This window comes from Poecilia reticulata, chromosome 9, assembly GCF_904066995.2.
Source record: "Poecilia reticulata chromosome 9, P_reticulata-male-v2, whole genome shotgun sequence".
NCBI lineage: Eukaryota > Metazoa > Chordata > Actinopteri > Cyprinodontiformes > Poeciliidae > Poecilia > Poecilia reticulata.
The window spans coordinates 23,577,909-23,599,776 of record NC_088838.1 but is presented as its reverse complement, the minus strand read 5'-3'; the positions used below and the strand labels follow the sequence as shown (position 1 = coordinate 23,599,776).

Below are 21,868 nucleotides of genomic sequence, written 5' to 3'. Positions count from 1 at the left end.
ACAAGTGTATTCAAAAAATTTAATTCAGAAATAAGTTTTGTTCAACAGCTTCTGCCACTTTCTCAGTTAGCACATAAGAAGTGCTTTTCTTTTAGAAATATCTTTTTTTTTTATTCTGGAAAATGTGTGTGTTGGGAGTAAAGACATAATAGTTTTCCATCCATCCATCCATTTTCCTGCACCCTTGTCCCTTAGTGGGGTCAGGAGAGTTGCTGGTGCCCATCTCCAGCTGGCGTGCCGGGTGAGAGGCAGGATACACCCTGGACAGGTCGCCAGTCTGTCGTAGGGCAACACAGAGACACTTTTACCCCTAGGTGTGAGTGTGTGTGCACACACACACACACACCTAGGGGCAATTTGGAGAGGCCAATTAACCTGACAGTCATGTTTTTGGACTGTGGGAGGAAGCTGGAGGGAGAACACACAGGGAGAACATGCAAACTCCATGCAGAAAGACCGGGGCCGGGAATCGAACCCAGAACCTTCTTGCTGCAAGGCAACAGCTCTACCAACTGCGCCACTGTGCAGCCATAATAATTTTCCCATATCCTAAATAATTTCCAGACAAAAGATTATAGCTAACTGGATGATAAGTCTCAATATTTTATCACCATCATCAGCACAAGTACAAATAACCAGTAAACAAAATCTACATTTCATGCATTTGTTAGGACAGTGATTCCATCAGGACGACAGGTCAAGTACTGAACCAGTTTACACTGACAAGATATTAAGAAACAAATCTACATAAGTAGAAAACCTTTTACATAGAAATGTTCTTTTATGTATTTTTTCCAAGAATTCAGATTGTTTATCTCACAAAGAGGTGAGAGGTGACTGAAAATCATTTCTGTCCATGCATGAACTGAACTGAGTCTTGTGGTCAAGTTGATTGGAAGGAATTATAGCGCCTCATAGCGGTCAGAGATAATAAGAACATATTCAACGCTTCTCTCCAGCGCACTGGTAACAATTGTCCAGCTGTGACAACACTGCCACCTCCTGGACACCTGCCCAAATTATAACACAATAAAACATGGTTTTGTAGATGTTTTTTCACATGAAACGGTTTAAGAAACAGAAACTCTCAATTGTGAACCCGCTATGAAGTTGTTAGACAGGGTTATACAAACAAAACTAAGCACTTAGAGCTTTTTCATTTTAAAACAATAAGTTGGTATTTTTGTAAATGATGCATCACATAAGTCTGGATATTAATAATTAGTTATAGATACCTTCTTTCAAATTTATCCATTCAGTTCATTAGAGTCTTTGGAATTTATGTATCTATTAAATAGTTATAATAATTTTAAATATTTGTATATGCTTTTGTCTTAAAATACAATAGATTAAAAAAACATTAAAAAGGAAAACAAAAGGGTTTTGTTTGATTCTGTAAAATGTCAACATGTACTGGAGTTATAAAGGTCAAGGATGGCTGTAGAAGTTTAATAGTATCATGTGTTAACTATTTAGTTTAAAGTTGTATGTTTGCATTTCTTTCTCTCTGTGCTACTTTTAAATGTCTCATTATTGTTTTATTGTATTTCTTGATTTTAATGTAATTTATTTTTCATTAACCTCCCTCCTTGATTTTTCTGTAAAACACTTTGAATGATGTTACAAGTAAACTCAGATTTCCTTGATCTCAGCTAAGAAAAGTTACGTTTTCAACAACCTGATGAAGACGACTGGTTCTGTTTTGGGGATTACTTGGGAGATGATGCTAAAAAAAAGGATCCTATATCAAATAAAGAGAATTATGAATAACTGACTGTCCTTTTCATGAGACAAAAGGTGTCTCAGTCAGAGGATTCTTCAAATTTGTTGTAACACAGACAGTTACAGGAGATCTTTCCTACCCACAGCCATCACCATCTACAAAAACTTCAATTAAGTGACCTATAACTATATTTAATTTCCCTTTGGAATCAGTAAAGTATTTTTGAATTTAATTGCATTATTTAGAAGATTCTTTTATTATTTTAATCACTGCTTTGTCTTGTTTTTTTTATTTCTTTCCCTTAGTTTGTTTTTCTTTAATTCAATGTTTTGCACTTGGTATGGTAGGTAGCTAGGTCAGAATCCCACCCAGCTACCTGCTAGGTGATGTGACATTCATTTCAGGAATGTCACATCCATCCATCCATCCATCCATCCATCCATCCATCCATCCATCCATCCATCCATCCATCCATCCATCCATCCATCCATCCATCCAGGTGACCATTCCCATGAACACTGGATGAACGCCAAAAGGGGGCGTTTGTATCGTGCCGCTGAAGGGGGCGGTGCCAGAGGTGGGTGTGTGTCTCTCAGCTGATGCGCGTAACCACCAACCGACTCCATCATCAGCATCCGACGCTGACAACGGTCGAAGACAACCGAGCCGCGGTAGCAACGCAGAACCACTCGGAGCCCGGCCGAACAGCACCGACGCCGTCTTGTGACAATACTGCTGATTCCAGGCTGCCATCTTACCGACCAGCCAGCTGCAGAAACAGTGAGTAGCCTTTTGATGACGGACCGCCGGGATGCTACAATCGGTAAATCAAAGCTGCTGCATGATACGTCGTCAATGTCAGAGACGCTGTGCATTTTGATGTAGATTGCTTGTGTTATTGTTTCCCTGTCTTCGGCGAGGGTCGTGAGGTTTTTGTGGGTTTATTTTTTCCCAGTCAGAGGCCTAGTCGGTAATTGTCAGGGAGCGCAGTGGATTCAGGGCTTGATGCGGATGCTGCTAAAGCCGCCCTTGCCGCCCAGGGATGCAGAGAAAAGGAAGAGCGAGGGAGTCGTGAGGGGAGGGGATGGAGGCAGAGCAGCACATACATAGGCAGGGTATTTTACTACTACTACTACTACTACTATTCATCAGAGTGGAAGTAAACCTCTAGTAAATGGGCTGAGAAGGGGAGGTGCATGACATGACTGCATCTATCTATCTATCTATCTATCTATCTATCTATCTATCTATCTATCTATCTATCTATCTATCTATCTATCTATCTATCTATCTATCTATCTATCTATCTATCTATCTATCTATCTATCTATCTATCTATCTAAATACTTTGCTGATTAGTTTATCTGATGGGGTTTCAATTCCATTCATTTCAACATAAATATGGCATTTTTCGCCATTTAGTCCATTTTGTTTGGCCTTTTACGCCCAAATTAAATGAATGCATGCATCAGTATGGGAACAAATGTCGAAAGCATACATATCCCAGTTAATCTGGTGCTGTGCTGAAGAAAAATCGAAAGCTAAATCATTTCAAAACATTTTTTCTGCCTATGTCACATATATAATAATCTGGGGGGAAAAGCATATTTTGGGAGATAAATATAAAAGCAAACAACAGGAACAACAACAAGAAACAGCTGACCTGGTTGCATAAATGTGCACAGCCTTAAACTAATTCTTTGTGGAGTTTTATTAGTATGCCATATCTTGATTTGGGAGTATTTGCCCACTCTTTGCGAAAGGTCTCATAATCCGTCAGATTGTGAGGACATGTCTTGTCCCACTGCCTTCTGTAGTTGCCCACAGAGGTTTACTGTTGGATTCACTTACTCTAAGCCATTCCCAAGCTTTAATTTTCTTCTGGTGAAGCCATTGTTTTGCTGATTTAAATGTATGCTTTGCCTCACTGCAATTATAAAAAAATAAAGTCCAAGTTCAATTTTATATTTCTAGCAGGTGCCTACTTTGCATATCTAGGGATAATTTGATAAATTCCACCAGAAATCACAGTTCCATCTGAAGAAGCATTATGATGCCACCACTATGTTTTGCTGTGGTTACGGTGTTTGTTTGATGTTCCGAGCTGTTTTTGTGCCAAACGTGGCTTTTGAAATCGTTGCTCAAATGCTCAGTCTTGCTTTCATCTCACTAGAACACATTTTCATGCAAGATGTTTTGAGATTTTAAAGAGGAAATAATATTTTATTTGAAAGAAAGGCTTCTGTCTTGCAAACCTACCATAACTAATACCCTCCAAAAAAATGACAGTTCTTTCAGTGGGATTCTTGTTGTTGTCTTCTTTCTGTTCTGTAGAAATGTCCAGTTTTTCTATTATCATCATTGTCCCACATTTTCCCCAAATACTGTCGACTGTCTTTACTGTGCCATACAGCTAAATCCAGATATTTACATACACTGTATAGATATAATACATTTTTGCCCAAACTTTAACTTTCTGCCTGAGAACTTTGTGATAATCACTTGAAAACACTGACTTAGTTGTTCTGAAGCCACTTTGTAGTGATCCTGGCTGTACGGATTGAGTCACTGATCAGTTGGAAGACACATTAGTGCCTTTGAGATGTTGCCTCAATATTTCCACATAATATTCTTCCCTTATGGTAGCATTTATTTTGTGTAGTGCACCAGTCCCTACTTCAACAATGTTTCTAAGTTTTGGAAAGTATTCTTTACTTCTCTCCCCAGTGGGGTGCCTCAAGGTTTCTTTCTTGGACTGCTATTATTTTCTCCCTACTTGCATTTACTGCTCAATGTTCTTTCAGATGTAATATCACATAAATAGCACTCTAGGTGCTTATTTTTGTTAATGGCTTCTTGATTTTGGAGTGGCCTTTCAGCCCACGGTGATACAACAATTATTTTTTCACTGCTAATAATTATTTCACCAGCTTCAGCTATCATTTTAAGAAGGTCATTTGCTTCTGTCACTGAGTTGCACATTTTACATTTAGAAAGACACAAACCATTATTATTGATTATTGTTTTCTGTGCTTTTCCTGTTTGATACTTTTGTAAAATGATATTGGTTTGCTCATTTAAAACTTCTTCAAATGCTATGTCTAAAAGATGCAAAGCTGAATTTTATTTTAGCCAGATGCATCATAATAAAAATCTGGTGTGAAAAGCTACAACCTGAAAAAAGTGTCTTCACACAGTTTTGGGTTAAGGGTGTGCATACTTATGCTTATTCTCCCACCTCCAACTTTTTATTTTTTGCATCATTCCTTTTATGATACAGAAACCAGGCATTTTAACAAAATTAGAGATAAAATCCAGCTACCAAAACAGACACTGACGTGGAAGCAGTATGATCACCACCATGGTTCACAGAGAAAAGAGCTTCTGGAATGAAAAACGCAGAACAGGAGACACGTTTGACCAACATACAGTTCGGTACACCATAAATCTTTACTTTTAAATGCTGTTCATCTGTCAGGAAAAGCACACAAAGACGCACTGAGTGAACACAGTAATGATTCATCTGAAGATATCTTTACAGTTGGATTCTTTCCTCTTATTTTGTTAAAAAAAAAATATAACGCCAGATAGGAGAAATACTTCTACATAAAACCATAAATCATTAAATCTCCAAGCAAACATTAGGAGACAACTTTCCTTAAAAATGATTTGGTTGAATTCAGAATTGTTTGTGAATATGAGTCATAAATTTAAGAGTAAATTAGTATATAATTAATTTGAAAATTTAAAAAGTGTTGAACCCCTGTTGACACTGATTGTTGTACAATTATTCCACCCTGCAAATCATTCAAAACTGCCAAACTTAATATGAATCTCATGCCCATAATGTATTTCTTCTCACCTGAAATGTAGCTGAGAAAAATGCCTTTTTATCATCAGGATGAACTGAGTTTTTATGAACTATGTTCCAATCAAATATTAAATTAACCAATGTACTACAAAAGGCTACGGAAATTTTTTTTTGGCAGCAGCAGATTTCCAGTTTGTCTTGTTTATAATATGGACATAAAATCATGCCAATAACAGAGTCAAAACAATCAGCATGGAAGAGTTGCTGTAAAACTAACGCATTAGATTTGTTCAGCCGCTTTTAAACACACAGTTTATCCCAACACTGATTCAAATATATTGTTCCCAGGCTCATCTAAGTCATAGTGACTGCACCTATTACCAATTACCTCAACAAAAACAAGCTTAGATTGAGGTGTTGAGTTTGATTGCTGTTTGGTCCTGAAGCAGTCCTACTCCAACAAGTGATCAACTCTAAAACTGAATTTGCACACAATGTTGGAGACAATGGAGGAATCCATCGCCATACTAGTATGGTTTTTAAAACTACGGTTGCAATAATGGGTTAGTTATAAGATTTCTGAATGACAACAACAGGTATTAAGCTTATGTAATACGTGCCAGGTGAGGGAAAATGGAGTTGACAACCTTCATCGTGTTTATTGCAGAGCTTGTGTTAAGTACGTTTCTTTCCGTTGTTCTTTTAGTGAAAAAAACAAAATATTTGCTTTTCAGTTCAGCGAAACAATTGGATGGAAAATTTGAGTTGTGTTTTCATTCTCATGGGCAGAAGGGCAGAAATTTTTATTCCTTGACATTCTGGTTAATATGTGTAAAAAGCATTAAAATAAAATAACCCTTTAACTTAAATTGAAAAATATAGAATAATCCAATCTGTAATTTAAGAACATTTATTCAGAGGGGGGGGGGGGGATCCCATGTTAAAAAGTGATTGTAAAAAAAATTGGAACTAAGTGCTAATATGACAGAACTTTGTCTTTATAGATGACATCGTTGGATTATGCAGGGAACTTTGCCCAATCTCTCTAGATCAGTGGTGTTCAAACCTAATGCTATAGTTGGATCTGTCCCATAGATGACATTTTTGCCTCGTCTCTCTTTCTTGTTGTTAAATCATGAACACTGACCTTAGCTGAGACAAGTGAGGCCTGCAGTGCTTTAGATTTTATTTTTAGTTCTTTTGTGACCTGGATGAGTTGTTGATGCACTCTTTGAGTAATTCTGGTAGGCCGGTCTGACCTACTCCCATGTTTTCTCCGGTTGTGAATAAGTGTCTCACTGTAGTTTGCTGGAGTCTCAAAGCCTTTGAAGTTACTTTGTTGTCATTTTCTCAGAAAAATAGATGTCGGTCCTTTGTTCTGCATTTGTTCTTGAATTTCTTTACATTGGGACAGGATCAGTTGCTGTTAGAAAACATGTAGCCAAGGGATGGGTAATAAGGACTTAAAGTTTTATCATGATATGTTGCGATAATGATAAAAGTGATAAGAACAATTTATTACTTCTTTTTTTAGGGTGACTGTATGACTGCGACTGCATGGCACAGCAATCATAGACCCACAAACACAAATACTGCTCTTGAAAAACATCCCCATTTCGCATATGCTTCTTTTGGTCACCAGTCACATAAAGAGGTGATTTGTATCACTAACCTGCACACATTATATTTTCAAATGTATTGATATATGTTGAACAAACTGGAAAAAATAGTAAAGAAAATAACAATTCCATCATCTAGGCCAGTTTTAGGGCTTTGTAAATATCACTTCATTGGAATTTATCATGACAACAATGAATTTAAAATTTTATCATGACAAGAAATTAATCACAATAAATAATAAATGATAAAAATGAATTTTTACCTCCACTTTAGCCTGTTTCCCATTCTCAGATCCATTTAATTGATTTCTTGAGGTTTGGCAGTGGTCTGGATGAGGGAAGTTAAAATAAAGCAAAACAATATTTACTGTTAAAAAAAACAACTTTTTCCCAGCACTTTATGCTACAGCAAAACAAGAGGTATTGATCTCAAGGCTTTTAACACATCTTAACCAGAGGAGCCTGTGTGTTATTGGAAATTTGCTCTGTTTGCCCCTCTCATGATCAAATAACCGGTTTCATAGTTTTCAACTGCTTTTTTACCGGTCAGACTAATCTTTGTGACCCTTGTGGTTTTTCATGGTGGTGGGAGGACCACAATGCCCCTGTTTGTGGGTTGGAGTCTAATTTGCCTCTAATATTGTATAACTAGTCATTATGCAATTACTATATTGTATAACTGCTTTCGTTTTTCTGTGTTCCTCTAGTGTGTGTGCCCCCACTACCTGCATTAGGTTGTGATGACCCACACTACTTCCAAATGTATCTGTGACCCTCCCCAATCCTGACTCCTAACCTCTAATTCCTGACCTTTGACCTTCACTATGGGCAGTGTTGGCAGTGGGGTGGCAGGAGAGCAGGAGTTTGCCATGAAGTCCGTGGGCACGAGGACCACCCTGCCCCGAGCCCCTCCTCTCTCTCGCCGTTGCCCTGCAGACCGCAGCTGCAGCGCCGAGCGGCTGCCTCGCCCCCCGGCGACTATTTCGGACGGAACGGCGTCAAGCGATGAGCGAGGCAGTGTTAGTATCGGGACTGGGACCTGCACCGGGACTGACCGGCCAACAGAGACAGCCTCCTCAACCCACACTGAATGTACCATGACCGCCCCCTCCAACAACAACCAGCTGGACTGTGGGAACGTAGCTGTCAGGAGGGAGAGGGAGTGGGACAGGGAGAGGCAGCGCGAGAGGGGCAGGGACCGGGACCGGGACAGAGACTGGGACCGGGAGCGGCTCGAGAGGGAGCGCGAGAGGGAGAGAAACCGGGAGAGGGAGCGGGAACGGGTGGAGAGGGAGAGGCTGGAGCGCGAGAGGGAGCGCGAGAGGGAGAGGGCCCGGGAGAGGGAGAGGGAGAGGATAGAGAGGGAGAAGATAGAGAGGGAGAGGGAACGCGAGAGGGAGAGAGAGAGGGAGCGCGAAAGAGAGAGGCTGGAGAATGAGCGGATGGAGAGGGAGAGGGAGAGGGAGATGCAGATGCAGGCGGCCGGTCTGGATGTTTGTGGAAACATTGTGGGTCGAGGAGTCAGCGAGAAGAGCAGTGTGGGCATGAACCACCACCAGCACAGAGAGATGGTTGCAACCAGAACCGACAATGAAAACAATCCAGTCGGCCACAACCCACCAAACCACAACCCGCCCAAGATCATGGCCGTGTCAGGAAAACTGGAGCAGGTAGTTTGACATTTTGGACTCAGTTTCATCAAAAAAGAAACCACGATAAACTATGTGCATAAGTAAATAACTCTTTATCTTTTAAATAAAAACTGTTCAAAGTATTATTTACTTTCACAGAGCAAGCTCTATCATATATTTAAGGAATTTGTGTATTTTTCAAAACTGAGACTTGTTTAATGTAAAAAAAAAAGAAAATGTTTGAATAAAATGGAAAGATTAAATGTCCAATAACCAATAATTAACTTATTAGTGGCTTATTAAAGTAAAAATAGACAAATTGCAACAGATAAATATGAACAAAGACATTAACACTAACCAGATCTTACAAGCTAAGAGATTCTCACTACATCCACTGAAATAGTTAAAAATCTAACTTTTATGAAAGGATTATGTACATGTCAAGAAGGAATTTAAAGAAAAAGGCTTGTGCCATTAACTTAAACTAAATTTTGAATTCTCCAACTTAATTTTAATCAGAGAGGGAGAAACTCCCACCACCATAACGGCCACTAAAGGAATAACTCAGCAACTTATATTGTGTTTCATCTTGTTCATGCTCCGTCCTACAGTCCTGTTCGCTCCGCTTAGTTCACAGGAAAATATTGGCAAAACAAGATTTTGTTTTGTTTTGTTTTTGGCCCCTGTTTTCTGACTGAATCAAAAGTCAAACTAGGTGTCCTGCTCGTTACTCACTTTACATTCTAATCAACGGATTTATCTTCTTTTTTTTTTTTTTTTAAGAAAGTTGCTATGGGATGTGGACACATGTTTGAAGAGTGGAGGAAAAACTAGAAAACAAAAGAAATTTCACAGAAAAATAAGACAAGTGTTAAGTAAACAAAAATATTTATCCCAAATAAATCTGAAGAGGTGATCAGTGTTCCCTCTGTTTCAGTCATCCGATTCTTGTTTTACTCTGTTTGAGTCTCAACTCACCTTCGAGGGAAGGAAACGTCAAGGAACATGACTGGCCAATCAGAGGCAGACGTTGGAAATGTCAGAGCTACATCTGGATCAAACGGGGGAAAATGGGTTTAATATTTTTTTAAAGTTGAGAGAGATCAACATCTAAATGCTTCCTCATCTTGTTTATGTCTGTTTCTGGGAACATGCTTCATAGAACAATGTCAGAAATTTAAAATTAATTCTGAAAGGAAACACTGCAGCTTTATAATCCTATTTAAAAGTATTTCACCTTGATTTGACCAGCAAATGCTAAAGAAAATAAGTCCTTAGAATAGCCAGAGGACAACGGGAAAACATTAAAATACACCACTTATTATTTTTTGTAAACATTTTAATGTGTTTGAGGTCATTGTTGTGTTAAAACGTCCAAATTTCTCCTACTCAACCCAAACTGTCACCCTCAGGTGAAGCGGAATGAGTCATAATGTTCCTGAACAACCCAGGAACCGTCGAGGCTCAAGCCTAAGAGTAAACAGTGTAGTAAGATTTACATCACTATGGCTTAAAACATTGACTAAAGAGGAACCTGCTTCAAAATCAACACCTTTGGACACAATGATGAAAAGAACTGTTGACCATGGTGGTGGCAGTATCATACTAAGGATCGGTTTCCCTGGCAGTAGTACTGTGCATTGCACATATGACATAGACAAATGAAAAAGTAGCACTGCTGTAACTTTAAATTCCTTAACTTGTCCGCATATTAAAAGCTAGACGGTTGAAAGCTGGATGCATTTCATCGTTCCCAAAATGATCCAAAACACAGATCAAAACTGGTCCGGAAATTAATAAAATATTAAGTGAAAAACTCTTTGACTCTGTTTAAAAGCTGGATCTGAGCAACAAAAACAATTACAAAGATTTCTTCTGGTTCTGTGAAGAAGAGTGGCAGAGTTTTTTCAGAAGCAATAAAAACGATGTGGTTTCCCCCGCAACCCACTAAGGAGCATTTAACCAAAACTTAGCAGGGATGTGTGTATCTGTCTGAGCACTCATGTAGGATTTCATGGATTGAATTGAGTTGATTAAAGAAAATCCACAAAAACTTCCACCTGTGCACTTGATTCTTGTTTCTACAATTAATTAACAGGCCCTGATATTTAATGAAAAATTCCAAATCAATATGACATTCTTGCTCATGATGATGGGTGTATCTAAACTGTTGTAAACAATTTTACACACATTGCATAATTTAGCAGTGACATGACTCCAGTATTTATCTATTTTCTTTTGAATCCTTCCTCCTTCTACTCCGCAGGCGATGCAGAGCACCTCCGGCCTCGTCCGTCCCTCCGCCTTCAAGCCGGTGGTTCCCAAAAGCTTTCACTCCATGCAGAACCTGGTGGGCCAGGCGGGAGGGGCCGGGGGCGAAGGAAAGACTGACACCAGGGGCGAGGGGTTCAGTGAGGGCAGAGTAGGCAGGAGAGGCAGAGACGCAGTGGGAGGGGATGGAGGGGAGGTGCCAGAGGCCCTGCTCCTGGACCAAGACAGTCCAGTTAGGGTCGGCAGGAGTGATGGAGGGGGAAATGGTACTGAGGTGGTTCAGGGAGGGATGTCAGATTCAGGGAGAAACTCCCTGACTAGTCTGCCCACCTACACAGGCTCGGGGTCTGGCTGTGGGCCCCCAGCGGTCTTAGGGCCCCTCAGTGCCTCTACCAGCCACATTAACAGGTTGGGCATGGCGGGGGCAGCTGCAGGTCTGGACAAACTGGACAAACCCGGCTACCAGGTAAGGCTGTCCTCTGATTTATTTTGATGCTCAATTCTCCCTGCAGCAAAAATTTCGTAGAAGCGTCACCGTCACGTTGTGGTTGTGTCCAGCAGAACGGGCTGAGCGCCTCAGACAGCGGTCGGTCCTCCTCAGGGAAGAGCTCCTCATCCTATCAGAGGCTGAGCCACCTGAGTGACGCTCCAGCACCTCTGCGACCCTCCCCCTCATCTGATGACATCATCCAGGACCTCGAGGACCGACTGTGGGAGAAAGAGCAAGAGGTGAGAGGACGTTTAGAAATTTATTCCAAAATTTCTCAAATTTAGAAGACAGGATGTGCACTGTGGTGTCAATATTATCAAATCTAAGAAAATTCCTCTCAAACTGATCTTTAGATTTATGAACAAAGACCACTTTTAAAGTTTTCCAAGAAATATATAACATTGGAGGCAAAATTCAAAGAGCAAAGACTTTTTGCAGGACCCTAAGTATGATTTGATTTCTAATCTGCGTATGTAGCTTTTACAAAATTAAGTTTTTAAAATATTTGTTAAAGCTGTCCATCATGTTGTGTCAGTTAAAGACACAACATTAATGTGAAAACATTAAGCTCCACACTTCCTCGCAGTATCCCTATAGCCGTCTGCAGAAATTTACCATTCCTGGTCAGAAACAACCAATCATAGTCAGGAGGAAGGTCTTAGCACTGTCTATCAACCTTGTGTATGCACTGCTTAATGTGATAATGGAGAAACAACTTGCTGTCACCGAAAAACCAGTTCTGACGATGCTAATTAGCCTGAGCATTTATGACAGGCTCTGCTGTCGAGAAGAAGCTGTAGTGTAGCAGAGAGCAAGAGGGAGCGTGTGACCAGCGCATACACAAGCCTGATTGACAACGCTGAAACCCCCCTCCTGGCTCTGATTTCCTGTTTCTCACTAAGTTGTGTATTTCTGCAGTTAGCAATGGGAAAACGTAGACGAGCTCAATTTTTTCCCCAGATCTGCCTCACATTATACTGTCACAACATAGTAACAGATTCAACAAATATGTAAAAAAAAACAACTTTTTTTAAGTTACATGCTACAGTTTTAAGAATATTTGTTTTATTTCTATCATAACCTGGCATATTAATTAAAAGTCTTACTGAGAACTACAATATATAGCTAAGAGTTGGCTAGCTGTGAGACAAAACCAGGATGATAACAGATTCCTATGACTTCATTGTTACCAAAGGTGTTGCTCTTCTTCTGTGTATATTTAGCTGTCAGACCCGATCCATCTCCGTCTCTTTCCTCCAGGTACAGCACATGCGCAGGAACCTGGACCAAAGTGAGGCGGCCATCATTCAGGTGTTTGAGGAGAAGCAGCGTGTTTGGGAGCGACAGATGGACGAGCTGAGGCAGAACTACGCTTCACGTCTGCAGCAGGTGACCTCAGTTATATAAAACAGCTTCCTGCGGTAACCTGTGCTGCCACCACCTCCTCTCTCAGTGTTGACAGTACGTTAGGGTGACGTTAAATGTTTGTTTTCTTCCGTATAACGTTTTGCATATGAACCAAAAAGCTCAATTTTGGTCTTATCTGAGCAGTTCACCTTCTTTCACGTTTGCTTTGTCCCTTGAATGGTTTCTGATAAACTGCAGACGGGACATCTAATGGCTTCCTTTCAACAGCAACAATCTTCCCCTCAGTCTTTCATAAAAGGTAGATAGTGTACATGGAGTGCGCAGATGTCATGTCAACAGATTCTCACACCTGAGTTGTGGATTGCTGCTGCTCCTCCAAAGTTATTGTGGGCCTTTTGTCTGCTTTTCTCAAATAAAGCTTTCAAAATCAGCTTTATTGGTCAAGACTGCGTGCACAAATAAACGCATTTTTTTATATTAAGAAAAGGAAAAATTTCTGTTGTTTCCTTGCTTGGTGGGTCAGATTATGTGGTAGCCAAATCTCTGTGGGTTTCCATTTGTTCCACACTCTTAATTTTTAGTGGACAGATTGAGCAGTACTGTGGCCGGGCTATAAATGCAGGTCACACTTTTGTTAATTTTATATGCAAAACATTCATGACACAGCCTTTTCCTTCCATTTCACAACTATGCACTGCCTTATCTTTCGAATAAACCACAGCAAAGCTTGTAGTTGTAAAACAACAAAATGTCCAAACGTTGACAGGGTGTGAATATATGTTACAAGCTGTAAATAGTACATTTACGTTCCCCTGTAGGTTACCCGCCGGGCTCAGCGCTCCCAGACCGCCCTGCAGGCCCAGATCACTCGTCTGTCTCAGGACAAGAGGAGGCTCCAGGAGGAGATGGCGGCCCTGTTGGCTCAGAGAGAGGAGCTGGAGAGAAAGTGCCTGGACTACAGGAAAGAACAGGCTGACATCCTGCCGCGTCTGGAGGAGACCAAGTGGGAGGTGAGACATGAGATGTTCCACTTGACCAGTTTGGTAAAATGACTGCAGGCCTTCATTGTAGATAGGATTTAAATGTGAGACATTGTGCAGATTCATACATTTGGTTTGGTAATCAAACAAATAGCATTCATTTTCTGAATAAAGTATCAAAGGGTCGACGTCCCTGTTTTCTCCTTCCTTTCATTCAAGCATGTAAAATCGCCATTATATACGTGACTCAGGATCTTTGTAAACTTATCTTTCTGAATAAAAGTGCAGGATAATCCTAATTTTTAAAAGAAAACGTTGATCCAAACTCGCCTCTTTTGCAGCAATTCCATTCTCACAAATACACTAGATGTATACAGCTTACTAAGTCACAGATGTTTAGCTGTACATTAGAGAAATTATTCAAAAAATGCATCAACAAAAAGACATTATGAGAGGAAAACAGCTTTATTGCAAAGAAATACTTGAACAGAGTTGTAGGAAGAAACCGATTTGTCCATCTTTTGGTACGTTATCCTTCTAAATGACCTTCTGACGACCCATTTTTAGCATATCATGCAGTAAATGATGTATTTTAAAGCATTTTTGCGTTTCTTTTCTACGGTTGCCAATAGATGAAGCTAAACTTTATACAACTCACGCATTGTTTCTGTGGCAGGTTTGTCAGAAAGCAGGTGAGATTTCCCTGCTGAAGCAGCAGCTCAGAGAGAGTCAGGCTGAAGTGACCCAGCGGGCCGGAGAGATGGTGGCCCTGAGGGGCCAGCTGAAGGAGCTCAATGCCCAGCTGAGAGAGCGGGAGGAGGTCATGCTGGGTCTGAAGGACTCCTACAGCACAAAGTGTCTCGAACTGGAGAAGTGTGAAGGCGAGCTGAGGAGGACACTGTCTGAGGTGGGTTTTTAAAGCAAACGTCACTGTTATGTTAAGAAAAAAAGACAATGGGATGAATTATTCATGAACTTTACCAGTCCATCAATGTAGTTCATACAAAACTTGGTATAAATTGAGCTTAAAACATAGAAAACAAGTTCCGTTTAAATTAAATTAAAAGCATACATATAATTCTGTTTTGACAAATATTTACTATTTTTTCTGTTAATGCAAATCAATGAAATGTCAAAGGTTAGGAGTTTGTTGGTAGAAAATCAGCATAATTGAGAAAATGTGCCATTTTTTTTTTAGTTTTACATAGAGTCACGCTATTTATGAAACATACATGAAAATGACTGCAAACTATATCCACCATGGCTGGTGTTGGGGAAGTGGTCCCTAACCCTGCTCTTTGGGGACGTCATGCCTGAAATCGTGGCACGTAATTCAAGCATCAGAGTTAAGTGTGTTGAAGCGCTGACACATCTAAATGACGTAGGATCTCTTCCCAAGGATCCGGGTTGGAGATCCCTGCTTTAAGCCAGGGGCTCAGTGTTGTTTCTTCTAAGCGCCTCCCTTTTTGGTGCCCCACTCCTTTCAAGAAATCAAAGAGTGAAGCTCTGTTACCGAAGGCAGACAGGTGTCACCCGTTTGAATGACACAATCAAACAGTTACGCCTCCTACAAACAAATGGGAATCCAGGAAATCTACTAAAACGTGGGCTGGAGGAAAAGGTTGCCATCCACACTCAAGTAAACCGTTTCCTCTAATGTCAGTGCACCTGTTCACCACCAGGGGGCGACAACTCCTTACTAAATACTCATAGTAAAGTTAGTACAAAACTCATTCAGGGCTTGACTGAAAATTTTTTAGTTTGTGTTGGTGCCTCCAACATCTAATGGCATCCTGGAAAACCTCACATGTTGCCAATATCTTCAACAGCACGGTTCAATGTAAATGATATCCATCAGTTAGAATAGCCTAGTCAAAGTCCAGGCCAAAATTTAAGGCATAATGTAAGAAAAAGATAGAAAATTCGTGTTTTTAGTCTTTATCCATCTTGTCTGGCTGAGTTTGCAAAAAAGTAATGAGTAAACATTTAGGTTTTTTTAGCTGTGAATAACTGGTAGAGACATTCCTCATAAGACTAACAGCTGTCAATGCAGCAAAAGGTGGATAAACTAAGTAATGATTCAAAAAGGATGACAAAAAGCACACCACACTTTTTGTCTATAACTATAAACTAAATCTAAAAGTTACAGTGCCCTGTTTACATGAGACTTTGCATTTCTTTTTCCCACAGGTGTCCATCCTGAGAGAGAAGCTGGGTGTGTTTGAGGCAGAGGTGCTAAGTTTAAAGCGTGCTCTGAGTGAAGCGAGCAGAGGAGCAGAAGTGATTGTGAGCCCGAACTTGGCTGCAGCAGGGTTGCTGCCACCGTGGGGAGCTGTCCACTGCCCTCGAAACCCAACTGAGCCCTCCACCAGCTCGCTCACCCCCACATCCGACACCCTGCTCAGCCTGCAGAGCGATGAAGCTAAAGCCCAAAGGCAGGAAGCTCAGAGACAGGAGAGGCAGCAGCGTGAAGAAGCTCAGTGGCGCGATGTGCAGCACCGGCAAGATACCCATATGCAACAGGACATCCAAATGGGTCAGAACCCGCAGATCAGACCGGAGGCCCAGCTCCGCCAGGAGGCCCAGCTCCGGCAGGAGGCTCACCTTCGCCACGAGGCCCAAATCCGCCAAGAAGCACAGCTGCGTCAGGAGGCCCAGCTCCGCCATGAGGCTCAACTGCGCCAAGAGGCTCAACTGCGCCAAGAGGCCCAGCTCCGTCACGACTCCCAACTCTGCCAGGACATGCAGCTGCGTCAGGAAGCCCATCAGCCACAGCGGGCGCAGGAGGGTCACTGGGATGAGGCTGGGGAGCTGCGCAGGCAGCTTGAGCAGCTGCAGGGTGTACTGCGCTTGGAGCGGCAGCAGCGGGAACGACAGGCCCTCAACTTTGACCAGGAACGGCACACCTGGCAGGACGAGAAGGAACGGGTTTTGAAGTATCAGGCACAACTGCAGCTCAGCTATGTGGAAACTCTACAGAAAAACCAGGCTTTGGAAAAGCGCATGAGCCAGTTGGGAACCAAGCAAACCACGGTCTCCACCACTACTGTTACCACTACCACCACCACTTCCCCCACCTCCTCCAACTCTCCACCACCAGCCATGTCGCCTTTGTCTCCTCAGCAACTCCCTTCCTTCTCTGGCCCTTCTTCCCTTTCTGGTCCTTCTTCTCTCTCTGGTCCTTCTTCTCTTTCTGGTCCCCCTTCCCACTCTGGACCTCCATTTCTCTCTGGTCCTCCTTCCCTTTCTGGTCCTCCTTCCCTCTCTGGTCCTCTTTCTCTCTCTGGTCCTCCTTCCATCTCTGTTCCTCCCTCCCTCTCTGGACCCATCGCTCTCACTCTCTCTCCTCCCTGTGAAGACCAAAAGGGCCCCCCCTCGCTCCACCAGCTCGCTCCTCCATGGGCCGGACCATCACGCCTGGAGAGGATAGAATCTACAGAGATATAGACACAGATTCATGAAGCTAATGCTAGTTTTTTTTCTACGCTCACAGTGGTGAGGCCTCTTACACAAAACCCATTTCAGCATACAATAGAAAACAAGGTCTAAAACAATCACTTTTTTCAAAGCAACAAACCTATCAGGAACAAACATCATATCAACAGGAAACTGAACTAGATTCTGCATTATCGCTGAATTTTTAACCTCCTAAGAGGCCTTTCTGTCTCTCTTAGTGTTGCACACGGATACATCTTACATTATCAGAAACGTGTGCCATGGGTTTGGGTGGCAAAACAATGAAAAAAATTTTAATTACAGACCTAATACATGCATAATTTAATTCCCATGCTAGAAAAGGAACAAGACAATCAGGGATATTGTCGGAAATGATCAACAAGAATATATTGTGCTGTTTATTCATTGTAAGTCTATGTCACTGGTTATGTAAAAGTAGAATTAGTGGTCAGAGTGTGTGACGTCAACTTACATTTTGGCCAGAGAGCGCCTTACCCCATCATTCCCAGCAAAGTGTAAGAGAGCAAATTAGTGATGGGAACTGATAAAAAAAAGATAGAGAGCATGGTTATTTATTTTCAGTGCTTTAACTGTAATGCCGGCACACCAGCTGCGCAAGACTATTATACGGGGCTGGACTGTTTTCTTTTTTAATCTCAGCAGATGTTGACCCCTGAGGTCTCACACACATACACAAACATACACTGCACAGGGTCCAACACACATGGCCCATTTAAACACTAAGACCAAGAGAATTTATATTTTCTACAAATTGAATTTAAATACGATTGCTTAGCAGATAATCAGCCCAAACTGAGTATAGATGACATTTTTAAGAGAACTCCATCAGCTCTCATTTTAGATTCTCTGCAGTGACCAAAAATGAAGGTCACATGAGCACGTTTCCAGCTGAACTCCTTCACTGAACTGCAAGAACGTGAATGTACGCACACAGTTTGAATTTGAATAATGTTATGATAATTGTGTCTCTGTGCATTCACTGCCAAGAAACCAGCCAGTCAGTCAGTCAGGCAGGCAGTTGGTACCCCAAAAGGGAAAGATTTTATAGAATGTATGATATACTTGCAGAAAGATATACCTATTATAGTTATAGATTGTAAATGTGCGCGTGTGAGGAGGTATGAAAGAGAGTGTGTGCATGTGTGTATACATATGAAAAGCTTCAGCTTATGAGATTGAAGATACGAGGGACTAGTGGCAATACAAACTAAGAAATATGAAGGGAAAAGATGCGATGCTTATTCAAAAACATTGAGACATTTAAAATGGAAATAAAAACACAATCCAATGCTTTGCAAATCTCTTACAAGTGGATAAAATGAGCTGTCTTGCAATCTCCCGGAATGGCACTGAGACGAGGGACGTCTGGGTTTGTTATCCGGGCAGCTGCAGTAAGTGGAATACCACCAATGGTTGGACGATAAACCCATATTTTATTCACTATGGGAGATAGAATACATGTTAAATGTGGAAACTAATATATTACACCATTTGTTCAAGATTGTTTAATAATAATCAAACCAAAAAATGAAAGTATGGAGACCAGTTGCTGACGTTTTTGGAGGACAGTGCTATCCCAATCTTGTCCGAAACAGAATAGTTGTTCAATAGTCCTGGGTCGCAGGCAAATTCAGCCCCTGTTGAGAACAAATGCTGCTCTGAAACCTGTTTATACTCACTGTATTCATTACTGCAGCTTTGCAACAAATCTGACTTGAGATGACTTGAGGTTTGTTCCTCTCATGCAGGAAGCAGCCATCAAAAGATGGGTACACAGTGGTCATAAAGGGGTGAACATGGTCAGGAACAATACTCAGGTAGGCAGTGTTTAAACAATCTATAGTTGAATCTAAGGGGCCTGTAATGAGCAAAAAATCTATTTTATTTAAATTTACTTTTAAGAGATTCAACATTAGAACAGCACTGCTGCAAATGGCAGTCAAGAGTTTCTTATCTGGAAGGTAGACCATCCAAGATGCTGGTCAGTCTGTGGTTCAAGCAGGGGACTTCAAGTGCCCTACTGTCTTGTTCATGAGAGAGGATAGGATAGAGGAGGAGATAAATAGACAGGAACTTCAGCTACAGTCATGCAGGCACTTCTCCCATCTGCTGATGTGAAGAAGGCTGAACCCAATTGGTGCATCTATGTACTCTTCCCTTTCCATCATCACAAGATATGGGTTAGGACAGAAAAAACAAGATCTTGAGTAAAAATGGTCAAAATGGGCTTCTTCTCTAATCTCACCGTAACTTGTAGAGTGAAGAGCTCATACTGCAGCAGCTGCTCTTCAACTCTGAGAGAAGTCAATTGAAATGGTTCGGGAATCTTCTCATGGTGCTTCCAAGGAGCATCCCTATGAAGGCTTTCATGGTACGCCCGTTTGGGTGAAGACTCTTATGATGGCCGAGCATTGGCTTGAGGAACTATATATGTATCCCTTCTGGGAAAGCCTTGGGATCCGCCTGAATGAGCTGGAGAGTGTTGCTGGAAAGAAGGTGTCTGCATGTCCAACTGTTACCCCAATGGCCCAATCTGAGATAAAAGGGAGAGAATGGAGGGATGGAAACTGTGGTACAATATCTTAGTTTGTACATTTAGTATGTTTACTAAATTATCTTCCAGTGAATAAACTATGAGTGTAGAGCAGGGGTCTCAAACTTCAATCCTCAAGGGCCGGTGTCCTATAATCTTTAGATGTCTCTCTGCTTCAACACACCTGGCTTTAATATCAACACACCTGGCTTTAATATGTGCTCATTAGCATAGATCTATAGAGCTAGGCTGAATGATAGTGACACAGTTTCACAATTTAATTCAGGTGCGTAGGACAAGGGACACATCTAAAAGTTACAAGTCCTTGAGGAGTGCAGTTTGAGACCACTAATTTAGAAGATTTGCTAACCATTGCATTGCGCTTTTATTTACGTTTAACAGAATGTTACAGCTTTTTAAAATTTTGGTTGTATAAATAAAAGGTACATAAAAGCTTGTGAGACTAAAATTTTACATCGAGGGTGTGTGCATATCTAGAAAACTCTTACTTTCTTCTGTATAATTTGCATAGACAAAAGAAGGAGGAAGTTTTAAAAAAATATCTAAAAAGTGGAAAGTTTGCCTTTTTAAAGGAGAGCATTCAGGCTAACTGCACTATGTAGTGTCCTACACATGAGTTATGATGTACAGTAGAGTCAGATGTGAATATCACGGCTTTTATAACTGTTGTTAATGCCAGCATTAAAAAAAAAAGTTGCTCAAGAATATTAACTTATCTATAAGGTATTACATAGTATTATCATCTTTATTACTGTTATTATATTATGGTGAATTGAAGGATGAAAAAATATGTGCCATTTTAGCTTTCCTTTCTGTGTTTTTTTAACTGTGTAGCTAGCCAATTGGCTGCCCATAATGGTGCAATCATAGCAAACTTGTCCCAAAAAAAAAAAAACAATGTTCCTTTTGTTGTAGGTGATGTAGTTACAGTATTGCATTGTTTAGAGAGAAAAATGCTTCTGGTTTTATACATGTTTCAAATTTTTATTGTTTGCATTTATGTTAGTAGTACTGCTCTGGCTTGATTAAAACCATTAATTTGTTAAGATTCAGCAGAACTAATAAAGATATGTGAATTATTCAGCCGCTTTTGTCCGCGAGTAAGTATTTTTAATGCTCTAGAAAACACTAGATGAAATTCTGGAAGGAAAAATGTTGACGGAGGGCAACATTTACTGTCAAAAGTCACATGTGCCTTTTATACTTTGGACTTGTTTGAAACCAAATTGTCTTTTAGCCTTAATAATTTCTTGTGACCTATTAGAAGTAAAAAGAAAAATCCTCATATCTTAATCTCATCAAAGACAATAAATTGAATGATCTGAGATAATAAACAGCACTTCTGCTTTCCATCTGAATCTCAATTATTTTAGGACCAAGTTGGCATTCAGTTTTAGCTATAACATACAGTGGGGGCAAAAATATTGAAAATGTTTTTATTATCTTGTATGGCAGAATGAATTCTCTATGAAATCAGTCTTGAAAAGAAGACATAAATAAATTCGGAGCAGTATTATCGCCATATTTCCAAACAAAGACCAGAATAAAGTCCCATATATGCAGTAGTTATTTAACTGAGTGTATCTCCTCATCTCCACAGACCCCACACAATCTGGACACTAGTTGTGTAGATTTTTATATTCAGGTCTGTGCTACAGAAGGCTATTTGCAAAAAGCAACTGCCAAGATAGTTTCTTTCCCCAGTCTGCCTGATCAACACTTAGCAGTCGACAGAGTCGATACTTTGCATATTTGCACTAATTCCACCTTGTCTGCCTATCTGAAAAAAATCAATGTACGTATACATAATAACAAGAAAGAAATACAATTGCTTTTTATTTTGTCCTTATATTTTTTCTTATATTTGTCCATATATTTATATTTTTAAAAATTGTATCGAGGTCAAACAAGTCAAATTCCTTGTTTGTTTGCACAAACTTGCTG

General features: G+C 40.6%; 1 protein-coding gene across 5 annotated transcripts; it reads left to right on the top strand.

The window, feature by feature from the left end:
* The first annotated feature begins 2,291 nt into the window (after window positions 1-2,291).
* Window positions 2,292-21,007, top strand: lzts3b (leucine zipper, putative tumor suppressor family member 3b). 5 transcript variants are annotated; one of them, XM_081610735.1, is made up of 8 exons: window positions 2,292-2,503; window positions 7,986-8,823; window positions 11,051-11,521; window positions 11,614-11,784; window positions 12,806-12,934; window positions 13,732-13,923; window positions 14,570-14,800; window positions 16,084-21,007. In XM_081610735.1, exons 2-8 carry the CDS (start codon window positions 8,023-8,025, stop codon window positions 17,338-17,340), a joined length of 3,252 nt encoding a protein of 1,083 aa, XP_081466861.1. In that variant the 5' UTR covers window positions 2,292-2,503; window positions 7,986-8,022; the 3' UTR covers window positions 17,341-21,007. The 5 variants fall into 5 exon arrangements, with proteins under 5 accessions (XP_081466861.1, XP_017162026.1, XP_081466862.1 ...); XM_017306537.2 differs by having other exon boundaries at window positions 7,861-8,823; XM_081610736.1 differs by having other exon boundaries at window positions 2,292-2,546.
* Window positions 21,008-21,868: the final 861 nt, after the last annotated feature.

Excerpts from the sequence above, each read along its gene's own strand:
- lzts3b (XM_017306537.2), top strand. The coding sequence starts at position 7,978 with ATGGGCAGTGTTGGCAGTGGGGTGGCAGGAGAGCAGGAGTTTGCCATG. Across the intron at positions 11,785-12,805 it reads TGTGGGAGAAAGAGCAAGAG|GTACAGCACATGCGCAGGAA; the intron begins GTGAGAGGACGT and ends TCTTTCCTCCAG. Across the intron at positions 14,801-16,083 it reads TGAGGAGGACACTGTCTGAG|GTGTCCATCCTGAGAGAGAA; the intron begins GTGGGTTTTTAA and ends TTTTTCCCACAG.